Source organism: Equus asinus, chromosome 8 (assembly GCF_041296235.1).
Source record: "Equus asinus isolate D_3611 breed Donkey chromosome 8, EquAss-T2T_v2, whole genome shotgun sequence".
NCBI classification, from domain to species: domain Eukaryota; kingdom Metazoa; phylum Chordata; class Mammalia; order Perissodactyla; family Equidae; genus Equus; species Equus asinus.
The window spans coordinates 37224513-37239031 of record NC_091797.1 but is presented as its reverse complement, the minus strand read 5'-3'; the positions used below and the strand labels follow the sequence as shown (position 1 = coordinate 37239031).

The 14519-nt window shown below is 35.5% G+C and overlaps 1 protein-coding gene across 1 annotated transcript; it reads right to left on the bottom strand.

The window, feature by feature from the left end:
* Window positions 1-910: 910 nt before the first annotated feature.
* LOC106843489 (olfactory receptor 2W1) lies at window positions 911-2092 on the bottom strand. The gene has a single exon (XM_014860522.3). It carries the CDS (start codon window positions 2090-2092, stop codon window positions 1139-1141), a length of 954 nt encoding a protein of 317 aa, XP_014716008.2. The 3' UTR covers window positions 911-1138.
* Between the last annotated feature and the right edge of the window lie 12427 nt (window positions 2093-14519).

Below are 14519 nucleotides of genomic sequence, written 5' to 3'. Positions count from 1 at the left end.
TATTTTATGTGAGTCATTACTGTGTTGTTCTGACTGGGAAAGTAAAAATTATCCAGTGGCCATTCCTCTTCACGTTTCAAGAATTATGAAATGATAGAGGAGAAATTATTATACATCTAGATTGATTACAATTTGAAATAATGAAGTCTTTTAGAGAAAGGTATGGGATTATAGAAAATATCAAAGTTTAATACAAAAGTCATCCTATTTTCCCATAATATATAAATACTATATCATGATAAATGGAAATAAAAAAATTTATTCATTTTATGAAATTCCACTACATAAAAATTCACAAATCTGCATTTCTAAAAATTCTTGTAAATTCCATGATTCCATAGATCTATATCAAAAGCCTAACTAATCTCAAACTAGTCATATTCTCCCTCCACTGAGATGAGACAATCATAGAATAAATGTTTCATGAATGAATAAGTAAAGAAGACTGCGTTGTCACCTTTAAAACCCTTTAACTTGTGCCTTCTCACTCCCCTGCACCATGATAAAGAAGTAATAGACTTAAATAACGAATACCTTTTACATTGATACCAAATTTTATTGAACAAAGAGTGAATTGTTTCAGGTGGTACTTATGACAATTACTGTCTTATAGATTGCATTGTCTGCACCAAACATGCAGAAATGTTGGAACGGCATCACAAGAGATTTAGTGTATAAAATCATTGTTTGTATATTATTATTTAATATATAAGCTATAATATATTTGAAACCATTCATTTGGGTCTACATTTCTGACGATCCAAGCATTAGCATTGAAAATACAACGCTAGATAACCAAAACAGTTTTTATGGGGCTTAGAATAAGTGAAATGCATTCAAGTTTATGTTTACATCCCATTTGTGTTATATTACATGTAAAAATAAGAAGTCCTGTAATCTGTTTTCCCTGAAGATATGCAATGATTAGAAGCATAGCAGAGCTAAGTATTATGGTTATAATGTTGTTTGCATCCACAAAATGTTTGTTTACAAGAATTATTATATCAATTGATTTCTATGATCTAAGAATTACTTGCCTTAATAAAAATGAAAGACAACTGGATAACCTATGTCACTGTCTTATCAAACTATAAAACATATTTCATTGCCTTATCCACTTGAATATTTTTATATGACTTCAAGTTCCCCTTTGATTTTGTAGTTTCATGGTCAACCTTACCATCTTCTTCAGTGCATCCTTCATGTCCTTATTCCTTAAGGTGTAAATGAGAGGGTTGAGACTTGGCGTGACGATGGTGTAAAAGAGGGTGAGGAACTTGCCCTGGTCTTTGGAGGCACTGTTACCTGGTTGCAGGTACATGTAAATAATAGTTCCGTAGAAGATGGACACCACAGTGAGATGAGAACCACAGGTATTAATTGCTTTTCGTTGTCCTGCTTTTGACTTCATTCTCAGCACAGCTTTGGCAATGTAGCCATAGGATATAAGAATAAGGCTGAGGGGTGTAAGGACGATGACAATGCCTAAAGCAAAGACAGACATTTCCACTGTTGTGGTGTCTATGCAAGCTATCTTGACCATAGCTGGCAACTCACACAAGAAGTGATCCAGAAGTTTGTTTCCACATCTAGGCAGATTCAGGGTGAGTGTACATAATACTACAGAGTTGGCCAAACTAATACTCCAGACCATGAGAATCATCTTGAGACACAGATGTGGGTTCATGATTATCAAATAATGCAAAGGCTTACAAATAGCTGTAAAACGATCATAGGACATCACAGCCAGGAGAAGACACTCAATGGAGCCCAACCACATATAAACATAGAGTTGAATGACACAGCCCACATAGCTGATGGTCTTATCAGGTCCCCACAAGTTAACCATCATCTGAGGGATGATGCTGGTTGTGAAACATAGATCCAGGAGAGATAAATTCCTGAGGAAAAAGTACATTGGTGTGTGGAGACGGGAATCCAGGAGAGATGCAAGAATGATGGCTGTGTTACCCACCAATGTAATTAGGTAGAAGATGGTGACAACTCCTGACAGGACCACCTCCAGTTTGGGATGGTCAGAGAAGCCAAGCAGAATAAAACCATGTAGAGAAGTATAATTGCTTTGGTCCATAGTCCTTCAATGCCCAAATCCTAGAATGATAAGAGTAGGAGGAAAGGAGGGGAAGGAGGATGAGGATGAAGATATGGAGGAGGAGCAGAAGGAGGAGGAGGAGGAGAAATTTGTCAACACAGACTTTCTAATTAATTTGATGAAATGCAGAACTAAACAAAAGAAGAGAATTTGTGTTAATAATTAAAAAAACAATGAATAAAAGTAAAAAATACAGCCAAGTAATCTGATATTTGTTGTAGATTCCTTTATGGTATGAGTTTATTATTATATTTTTATCTAAGTGACCTTGGGGAGTTCACTCTTTAACTTAAGGTCTGAATTTTATCACCTGTAAATTTGGCCGTTAGGAATAGGTCAGATTCTAAAATGATGTGACTCTATGATTCTCTGTAAAGCTCGCTGGCTTGATGTAGTGAACTATTCTTGTACTTGGTCAGTGAATTCACCTAAAAAATATAATTATTTGTCTAATATCAGAATGAGAAAAAGAGTGTTCCTCTTTTTCCATATCTTAGTGAATAGCACCTTTGGTCTCCCAGTTTGTTATGTGTAGGATATCTGGCATTTATCCTTGGCACCTTTATCTCTTTTATCCCCAACACCTAACTTATAACTAAAACTGGTAAATTTGAGTGCAAAGATACATTTTAACCATTCTCTCGCTTTTAAATAATTTCCATCATCACTAGCCTAATCCAAACCACTATCATCTCTTTTCTAGATTCTAGCAGTAGTCTTCTCTCTTTACATCTAGTCTTATGCCTTTACATTGTTATAAAATTAATACAATCACATTATTCATGTGCTTGAAACTTGTCATTTGTTTCCATTACATTTAAGAAGTATTCTAATGCTTTAAGATGTCCCGAATGGACCTGCACGAGGCCTCATTCTCATCTCACAAATCACTTTACACGTATTGACTACTAGGCTTTCTCCTAGTTTGACATGTCAAACTCATTCTCATCTAAACCCCTTTGGAAAGCTTGCTCTCCTTTTTGGGACTCCTACTCATTCAGCAACTCCTACTCATTCTGCAACACCTGCTCATTCTTTTAATCACCTCTTAAATGTTTCTTGCTTAAAGAGGGATTCCCTGAACTCATAATCTGTTTTTGTTTGATGTCTTATGTGATGCATACAGAGAGCTATAGAGGGCCAGTATAGTGTGGAGTCTAAGAGCACAAGCAGAGAGCTTTTGTTCATGTCTCTGCAAGTTATTTAGCTGTGTGATCCTAGACAAGTTACAGAACACTTTTGGGCTGTTTCCCATCTGTAAAAATGGGGACAATAACATTGCTTAGGGTTGGTGTGAAGATTAAATGAGTAATAAATGTAAGGTGCTTAGAACAATGCTTGGAACATAGCACATCTCAAAAATTATTAGTTACCACATTAATATAAGAAGAAATTATAATCATGTACTATGTAAGTAAATGTTTAACATGCCCCTCCCCAAAGTAGTCTACAGACTTTAAGAAAGCAGATGAGATGTTTATTGCTCTTCACTCTATCCATAATACCTAAAGCATTCCCACAATATATATATAATCTCCCATATGTATACATAATGTTTGAATAAAAGAAGAGTTGTCACACTATGAATAATGGTGAAAAATCACTTAAAGTTGTTTGTTAGCATTTTTTTCCATTAAAAACTTAGGCTGGTATTTTGTGAAGTTACCTGAATGGGATGATAGATGATGGCAGATGCAAGAAAAGATTGTGGTTTAATCTGTATAGTAACAATAACAGATTTATTCAGTTTGGTGAAAAATAATTTAAAACATTACTTTCTGTTGAAAGGGATAATAAACTTAGCATTATTCAGTAGTGTGGTACGGAAGAGTTCCTCTAGAGATGCATGAGCATATCAGAGCTGCCAAATGTTTTAACAATTGAACAGATTATCAATAGTCCACCTCCAGAGTTTCCTATCACTGAGTATGAAAACATAATTTCTTACCACCTGAAGCCAAAATAACAACCAGAAAGCTTCCATTAAAAAATAATTAAGGGAAAATACATGATAAAAAAATAACAGTTAAATATCTCCCTGGTGCCTCTCTCTTCTGTAGAGTTCAAAAAGTTGTGATTTTTGCTTGTTATTCTACTTTAAATTGTGTTTCCTGAATATTGGGAGGAAATAACTTCAAACTGCAGCCATGATTCAAAAGTGGACTCTTTTAGAAGAGTAACTGAATATACTGTTTGAGATAGTTGTTTTGACAGAGTCATTTGGTGATTTCCTCAGAATTAGCTTTTCAAGAATCATGATTTGAGCCTGGGTTCTGCCATTGGCCAAACTGAATAGGAAGAAAAAAAAATAACTCTCTGAAATGTATTGCAATTTGTCACGCACCATTAGAGTTCCATAATGTCTCACCAGAAAGATGAATAAGTAATACTATTTTGATGGACATGTTGGTGTGTGTAATTGTGTCTAACTTCTAAAAAAGACAGAGCTTCAGTTAAAATTATATGAAAAAAAGAAACTTCTTTTAATATTAAAGTCAATATCACGCTGTTAATTCCTTACCTATTTCCATTATCACTGTAGCCTCCAAAGATTAATTCAGGAAGGGAAAAAAATCCTTGTGTCTACAAAATCCTGACATAGGAAATCTTCAAGTGATTTTTAATGTATTTTATGAGATTTAGAAATGGATCAAAAAAATGTGACTTCTTTCTAGCTTCACGGTCTTCATGAATAAAATATTATATTTCAGTTCTTCATTTTCAATTTAGTCTACATTTCCTTCTTTTATTTCTGCTGGATCAAAATGTCCGAAATCACAAATTGAGACATAGCTTCATGTCCTCCTCTTATAATAGAAAATAAATTAATCTGTCCCTCATAACATAGATACGGGAATTTCTCTGCAGAGATTTACAATATTTATTTATTCTAAGAATTCTGAAAGAAAAGCAGAAAAATCAGTCTGTATAAATCTAAGTTCCCTTTTTTTTTTCACTTCCCACAAGTTGTTTTACCAACCCAGGCATGCTATTTTCCAAGTGATATTAAAGATTAACATTACTGTGATCCAGAGAGTTCCCTTGATGTTCTGCTTCTTAGCCAGTGTGGAGCCGACGCTGTGGAAAATAGATCCTGTTAGGCATTTGCTCTCCAGGGCTGCAGCTCTCTCATGTTTTCCCTGCAATGTCACTGTGAATTCTGCTTTTCCCAAAGTGTGCTAAGATACTGATTCTTGACACGACTCCTCCTTCTTGACCATGTGACTTTAGGTAAGGAGATGGAACTTGTCAGAAATTCTTACTACTTGTTCTGACTTTAAATCAACCTGCAAATAGGTCTTGATCCAAGAGATACATTATGAAAAGAACCATTAATTCAGAATAAGAATTGAACAAAATCTCCCAATGTTACCTGAAAACCCAGATCACCAAGAAAGGTTTTCTAAACCATCTATACTATATCCAATTGACTTCAGTAAAGTGCCATGGAAAAAGCCTGTAAATAAAACAGTTGGAGAATTAGACCATATACTGACATTTCACCAGGAGCAACTTAATAGATGCAAAAATTATCCAATATGAAGGAAAGCTATAGGACGGGGAAATGAGAAAACATATTTTCAGAATTTTTTTGTCTAGTTAGGGAATATATTACAAATAAAATTTGCTATTATGTAATATGGATTTCAACATTAGAATTATAGCATGAGTTAACTCTATAAAATAATCCTGCTGTTAATAGTACACATATTGTTTTTGAAATAAATTTGCTCTGAGAAGATGTCATTTAAATGTTATCTCTAATAGTTATCTTTGATATTCAAGGTCAAAACAGTTCTCTGTGAAAGAGAAGATGTTCAGTCTCCAATGCCCTAAACAGTAAGTTGAGCATCCTAAGATTTATATTGTTTTCAGTCCTAAAGTGCCTTTGTTTGATACCACAATAGGTAATTCAAATACCTCTGTCAATGACAGTTAATTTCGTCTGTTATCTCAGAGGTCACTATTTAAACCCTATGTCCTGGAGGGAGTACTTATCTGAAGATTTTTATGAGTTGTTTTATTATCATAAGTTATGAGTTCCCTTGAATTAAAAGTACATACCACTAATAATTGCTTTAATAAAATACATAAGCACAAATTGCCTTATGATACACGTTTGATTTGATGACTTCCATCATTGAGCAATAAAACCATTTTAGCTATCTGCTTCTGTATGATAATAATCATTGTATTCTACATTGGAGATATAATGTAGTGTGAACATTACATGGACAGTTTATAGGGCCAGATGTTCTAGGCTGAAATCCCAGTGGTTCCAGTTATCGGCTGTGTGAACATGGGAAAATTACTTAACTTTTTGGGGTCTCAGATTTCTTATCTACAATGGGGAGATAGTAATAATATATATTAAAGGGTTAGTATGAGAATTAAATAGATTTAACATATGTAAAATATTACAATACTGGTTGGCACACAGGAAGCATTAGCTATTACTGTTTCAATCAATTCAGGGGGTCTGTATGCTATAAAAATATTCATTTTTGTCAATTTTTTGAGTTTGTACTGGTATTTGATAAAACATCTGGTAAACACTTTCCCTCTTCAACCACTTCTTTTAGGATTATATATATGTTGTAAATGTATATTTGGGCATGTATTCTCTCTATATATCGTTTTTATTGATGATGATAAGAAATATAAAATCAATTAATGACTTTTTTTGTTGATCAACATTCTAAACATATGAATACTCGAAAATATTCACTTTGATCAAAGACCTCAATTTCTTTTTTTAAAAATTTTTATTGAGTTAATGATTGGTTACAATCTTGTGAAATTTCAGTTGTACATTATTGTCTGTCAGTCGTGTTGTAGGTACAACCCTTCACCCTTTGTGCCCACTCACTACTCCCCCTTTTCCCTGGTAGCTACTAATCTGTTCTCTTTGTCCACATGTTTAAATTCCTCATATGAGTGGAGACATACAGAGATTGTCCTTGTCTATCTGGCTTATTTCACTTAACATAATTCCCTCAAGGTCCATCCATGTTGTTGCGAATGGGACGATTTTGTTCTTTTTTACGGCTGAGTAGTATTCCATTGTATATATATACCACATCTTTTTTATCCAATCATCTGTTGATGGGCACTTAGGTTGCTTCCACGTCTTGGCTATTGTAAATAATGCTGCAATGAACATTGGGGTGCATGGGACTTTTGGAATTGCTGACTTCAAGCTCTTTGGATAGATACCCAGTAGTGCGATAGCTGGATCGTATGGTGGTTCTATTTTTAATTTTTTGAGGAATCTCCATACTGTTTTCCATAGTGGCTGCACCAGTTGGCATTCCCACCAGCAGTGTATGAGGGTTCCTTTTTCTCCATAACCTCTCCAACATTTGTTACTATTTGTTTTAGTTATTTTTGTCATTCTAATGGGTGTGATATCTTAGTGTAGTTTTGATTTGCATTTCCCTGATGATCAGCGATGATGAGCATCTTTTCATGTGCCTATTGGCCATCCGTATATCTTCTTTGGAGAAATGTCTGTTCATGTCTCCTGCCCATTTATCATTGGGTTGTTTGATGTTTTGTGGTTGAGTTGTGAGAGTTCTTTATATATTATGGATATTAAGCCTTTGTCAGATATATGACTTGCAAATATTTTTTCCCAGTTAGTGGGTTGTTTTTTTGTTTCAATCCTGTTTTCATTTGCCTTGAAGAAGCTCTTTAGTCTGATGAAGTCCCATTTGTTTATTCTTTCTATTGTTTCCCTTCTCTGAGAAGGCATGGTGTCTGAAAAGATCCTTTCAATACTGATGTCAAAGAGTGTACTGCCTATGTTTTCTTCCAGAAGCCTTATGGTTTCAGGTCTCAGCTTTAGGTCTTTAATCCATTTTGAGTTTATTTTGGTGAATGGTGAAAAAGAATGGTCAATTTTCATTCTTTTACATGTGGCTTTCCAGTTTTCCCAGCACCATTTGTTGAAAAGACTTTCTTTTCTCCATTGTATGCCCTTAGCTCCTTTGTCAAAGATAAGCTGTCCATAGATCTGTGGTTTTATTTCTGGGCTTTCAATTCTGTTCCATTGATCTGTGCACCTGTTTTTGTACCAGTACCATGCTGTTTTGATTACTGTAGCTTTGTAGTATGTTTTGAAGTCAGGGATTGTGATGCCTCCCGTTTTGTTCTTTTTTCTCAGGATTGCCTTAGAAATTCGGGGTCTTCTGTTGCCCCATATGAATTTTAGGGTTCTTTGTTGTATTTCTGTAAAGAATGTCATTGGGATTCTGATTGGGATGGTGTTGAATCTGTAGATTGCTTTAGGTAGAATGGACATTTTAACTATGTTTATTCTTCCAATCCATGTGCATGGAATGTCTTTCCACTTATTTATGTTGTCATCCATTTCTTTCAGAAAAGCCTTGTAATTTTCATTGTATAGGTCTTTCACTTCCTTAGCTAAATTCACCCGAGGGTATTTTATTCTTTTTGTTGCGATTGTGAATGGTATTGTGTTCTTGAGTTCTTTTTCTGTTAGTTCGTTATTAGAGTATAGAAATGCTGATCTATGTAAATTGATTTTATACCCTGCAACTTTGCTGTAGTTGTTGATTACTTCTAAAAGTTTTTCAGTGGATTCTTTGGGGTTTTCTATGTATAAGATCATGTTGTCTGCAAACAGCGAGAGTTTCACTTCTTCCCTCCCTCTTTGGATTCCTTTTATTCCTTTTTCTTGCCTGATTGCTCTGGCCAGGACCTCCAGTACGATGTTGAATAAGAGTGGTAATAGAGGGCATCCTTGTCTCGTTCCTGTTTTCAGGGGGATGGGGTTCAGTTTTTGCCCATTGAGTATGATGTTGACTATGGGTTTGTCGTATATGGCCTTTATTATGTTGAGATAGTTTCCTTCTATGCCCATTTTGTTCAGAGTTTTTATCATAAATGGCTGTTGGATCTTGTCAAATGCCTTCTCTGCATCTATTGAGATGATCATGTGGTTTTTATTCCTCAGTTTGTTGATGTGGTGTATCATGTTGATTGATTTGCGAATGTTGAACCATCCCTGTGTCCCTGGTGTGAATCCCACTTGATCATGATGTATGATTCTTTTGATGAATTGCTGTATTCGGGTTGCCAAAATTTTGTTGAGAATTTTTGTATTTATGTTCATAAACATCTAAATTTCACTCATATATTTTCTTCTCTCCCCCTTAAGTTGTTTTCTATATCTCTCCTTTAAAAAAAACACAACCCTTCTTTGGCGTTGTAATTGAATTTGAGAATTTAAATCCAACTATAAAAAATATTCAATTTTTGTTTGAAAAAGAAAAATGTATATAAATTCTCATATATAGATCTACTTTAATTACATTCTTGCATAGTGATTTCCTAGTTCTCTGCTTTTTATTTTGTGATTATGTCTCATGGATTTGCTACTCTGGAAAAATTAGACAAATCATCTAGATTCTTTAAATTTTTGAAAATTTTCTGATTGTTTTTCCAGGAATGGGTAAACACAGATTGTGAACCAGATGCTTATATGCCTTGGATGTACCATATAATGTTTCTTTGAACCCTTTTGACTAAATCGTGATGTGTTTTTCTGTTTCCTTTTTATTTACACGTTTGTTTCCTTCCTTCCTTTAGCAATGGGAGCCATTTAAATGAAATTTAAATGAAATTATTAGCAGTTCTTCCCTATCTGGCTGCATATCAGATTAACCAGTGTGTGTGGAACTTTTAGAAATACTGAGTCTAAGATTCCTATGCCCTTACTAAGGGTTCTATTCTTCCCTGTTTATACTGCCTCTCTGGTTAATATCATATAGTTCCAAGGCTTTAAATGCCATGTACATATTGATGGCTTTCAAATTTATATTTCCAGTCTCCTCTATTAAACATCAAATTGGTAATTCTAACTGCTTAATTTCACCCATGTTTGGATGTCTAACGAAAATATGAATCTAATCATGGCTAAAATAGAACTCTTGATTCCTACTGCACCAAATCTGCTATCACTCTAGTCTTCCTCATCATGGTAAATGGTACAAACATCTACCTCTTATTGGCCAGAAACCTTAGAGTCATCCTTAATTACTCCCCTGCCTTCACCCTGAATATTTGAACTATTTCAACCTTTACCTCTTCTCTCCATTTATAGTATTACTAACTTACACTGAGCCACTGTCTTTTTTTCTAGAGTTCCAATGGCCTCCAATCTTGTTTCCCTGCTCTAACTTTCTCCCTGTTCCATCCATTCTCTACTTGGCAGCCAAAAGTGTTCTTTAAAAAAATTACATAAAATGTTTTAATTTACTATTTGAAATCTTTCAAGGCTCCCCATAGACTTAGAATAACATTCAGACTCCTGGATGTGGAGGTCAACCAAGATGGTGACACAAGAGGCTCCTGATATGGAGCAAAGGGATTGGACCCCATATTTAGCACCCCAACTGTTAAGACTTGTACCCGAGGGATGGACCCTCAAAACACCTAACGCTGAAAGCCAATGAGACTTGTGTCCGTGAGGCCCACAAGACTATAGCAAACAAAGAAGGAGGTGTTACGGATGTGTGGGCACTTGCTGTGGTTATCCTCCTGACTTCATTGTAGATGCAGCAGGCAAAAATGCCCATCTCCCAGTCTTTCCTTGAAAGGGTCCATTGGCATACTTAACAGCAACTGCCTGAGGGTCTGGCCTCTAATTTAGCACACGTCTAGTGGCTGGCTGTGATCCTCCTCAGATCCCAGGGAAACTGGCAGACACCTTTCTCTGTAGCCCACTTCAAGTCACCAGTATCTTGCTTGAAGGAGCTTGTATATAAGTCTGGTGCCTCAGCTGTAGCACTGCAGCCAAAGGGACAGGTCTCCGGGTAGTCTAGCTCTGATAACTATTAGGCCTTGCATTTATGTGTTCCACAGGACTGTAGCAAACAAAGAAGGACTTTCTTCCTTCCTTGCTTCCTTCCTTCCCCCTTCCTTCCTTCCTTCGTTCCTTTCTTTCAAGTTGGGCCCTGAGCTAACATCTGTGCCAGTCTTCCTCTATTTTACGTAGGATGCCACCACAGCATGGTTTGATAAGCAGTGCTATCTCTGTCCCCAAGATCTCAACCTGTGAACCCAGGCTGCCAAAGTGGAGTGTGCAAACTTAACCAATATGCCACTGGGCTGGCCCCAGGGCTTCTTTTTTCTTAATTGAGATATAATTGACATATAACATTGTGTAGGTTTAAGATGTACAATGTGTTGATTTAATATATTATAATATGATTACTACATAGTGTTAACCAATACCTCTATCATATCACATAATTACCATTTCTTTTTTGTGGTGACAACATTTAAGATCTAGTCTCTTAGCAACTTTGAAGTTTATAATACAATATTGTTGACTGTAATTACTATATTTCCTATACTGTGCATTAGATCTCCAGAACTGTTTCATCTTCTAGTTGCAAGTTTGTACTCCTAAACAACATCTCCTCAATTTCCTTACTCTCTAGTCCCTGGTAACCACCATTCTACTCTCTGTTTTTAAGAGTTTGGCTCCTTTAGAATCCACATATAAGTGAGATCATACAGTATTTGTCTTTTTCTATCTGAGTTATCTCACTTAGCATAATGTCCTCAAGGCCCATCCGTGTTATCACAAATGGAAGGATTTCCTTCTTTCTCATAGCTGAATAATATTCCTTCCTATACATGTATACCACATCTTCTTAATCCATTCATCTGTTGATGGATGCTTAGGTTGTTTCTATATCTTGGCTATTGTGAATAACACTGCAATGCACATGGGAATGCAGATATCTCTTTGAGATCTCGGTTTCATTTCTTTCGGATATATACCTGGAAGGGGGATTGGTGATCATAGAGTAGTTCTAGTTTTAATTTTTTGAGGTACGTCCATACTATTCTCCAAAGTAGCTGAACCAATTTACATTCCCACCAACATTCACAAGGGTTCCCTTTTCTCCACATTCTTGCCAAAACTTGTTATCTCTTGCCTTCTTGATGATAGCCATTTTAACAGTTATAAGGTGATACCGCACTATGGTTTTGATTTGCATTTCCATGATGATTAGTGATGTTGAACACCTTTTCATATACATGTTGGCCATTTGTATGTCTTCTTTGGGAAAATGTCTATTCAGTTCCTCTGCCCATTTTTAAATTAGATTGTTTTTCCACCATTGAGTTGTATGAGTTCTTTATATATTTTGGATATTAGCCCCTTATCAGATACATGATTTGCAAATATTTTCTCCCATTTTGTAGGTTGCCTTTTCATTTTGTAGATGGTTTCTTTTGCTTTTTAGTTTGATGTAGTCTCGCTTGCTGATTTTTGCTTTTGTTGCTTGTGCCTTTGATGTCATATCCAAACATTTTTTGCCAAGACCAATGTCAAGGAGCTTCTTCGTTAGGTTTTTTTCTAAGAGTTTTAAGCTATCAAGTCTTACGTTTAAGTCTTTACCACATTTTGAGTTAATTTTGGTAAATAGTGTAAGATAGGGGTCAAATTTCATTTTTATAAATATGGTTATCCAGTTCTCTCAACACATTTATTAAAGAGACTGTCCTTTCCCTGTGAGTCTTTTTGACTCTCTTGTCAAATATTAGCTGACTGCATATGCAAGGCTTTATTTCTGGTCTCTCCATTATTTTCCATTGGTCTATGTCTATTTTTGTGTCAGTACCATACTGTTTTAATAAGTATAGCTTTGTAGTGTAGTTTGAATCAGAAAGTGTGATGCCTCTGGCTTTATTCTTCTTTGTCAGGATTGCTTTGGCTCTTGGGGTCTTTCATGGTTCCATACTAATTTTCAGACTGTGTTTCTATATCTGTGAAAAATGCCATTGGGATTTTGATAGGGATTGCGTTGACTATATAGATGCTTTGGGTGGTATGGACATTTTAACAATATCTTTCCATTTGTTTGTGTCTTCTTCAATTTCTTTCATCAGAGTCTTGTAGTTTTTATTGTACAGATCTTTCACTTCCTTGGTTAAATTTATTCCTAAGTATTTTACTCATTTTGATGCTATTGTGAATAGGATAGGTTTTTTCTTTCTTCATCAGATATTTCATTGTTAAAAGAAGGAGGCCTTAATGAGCACAGGAACACCACTTCTACCTTCCACCCCAACCCACGTCATGGTTATGTACTCAGGCCTAGTGCAGAGTGAGCAGGCATAAATGTCTATCTCCCAGTTTCTCCCTGGAAGGGGCTTTCCATCTGCTTCCTGAGTTTCTGACTTCTGATTAGCCTGCATCTAGGTGCTGAATGAAATCCTCCCCTTTGGGACACTTTTAGGTATTAGCACACCCTTGACTACTGGGAGACACTAAGAACAAAGAAGATGGTTTGGACAATCACAAAGGTTTTTTAAAAAATTATTTTATTGAGGTCATATTTGTTTATAGCATTGTATAATTTCAGGTGTACATTATTATGTATCAATTTCTGTATAAACTGCATCATGCTCACCACCAATAGTCTTGTTTTTATCTATCACCATACATATATACTCCTTTACCCTTTTTGTCTACCCCACTCACTTCACCTCTGGTAATCACTAATCTTTTCTCTTTATTAGTGTGTTTGTTTATCTTCCACATATGAATGAAATCATATGGTGTTTATCTTTGTCTGGCTTGTTTCACTTAAAATAATACCCTCAAGGTTCATCCATGTTATTGTAAATGGGATGATTTTGTCTTCTTTTTTATGACTAATATTCCATTGTATATATATACACCACATCTTCTTTATCCATTCATCAGTTGATGGGCACTTGGGTTGCTTCTGCATCTAGGCTATATCACAGAAAGATTTGGGAGACAAGCAGGAGCTGGGTCCAGATTGATTGATGAGGTTGATTTCCTACACAAAACTCCTCTCTCAAGACTGGGAGAGGTGGCTGTTTTATCTACTGCATAGAAACCAACACAGAGAGTTAAGGAAAATAAAGAAATATAGGAATGTGTTCTATAGAAAAGAAAAAGAAGTCTTTAGAAACAGATTTTAATGAAATGGAGATAAGTGATTTACCTGATAGAGAGTTCCAAATAACAATCATAAAGATGCTTACTGAGATAAGCAGGGCAATAGCATGAATAAAGTGAGAACTTCAACAGAGATAGAAAATATTTTAAAAATCCCAGACAAAAATCCGAGTTGAAGAATACAATAACTAAACTGAAAAATTCACTAGAGGGGTTCAACAGCAGACTAGACCAAGTGAAGAAAGAATCATCAAACTTGAGTCAGGGTAGTGTAATTTATCCAATCTGAGGAGTGAAAGAAAAAAAGAATGAAAAAAGAGTGAAGAAAGCTGCAAGGACTTATGGGATACCAAGTAGAGCAATATACACATTATAAGGTTCCCAGAAAGAGAAGAGAGAGAAAAAGGGGCAGAAAATTTATTCAAGGAAATA

Excerpts from the sequence above, each read along its gene's own strand:
- LOC106843489 (XM_014860522.3), bottom strand. The coding sequence starts at position 2,092 with ATGGACCAAAGCAATTATACTTCTCTACATGGTTTTATTCTGCTTGGC.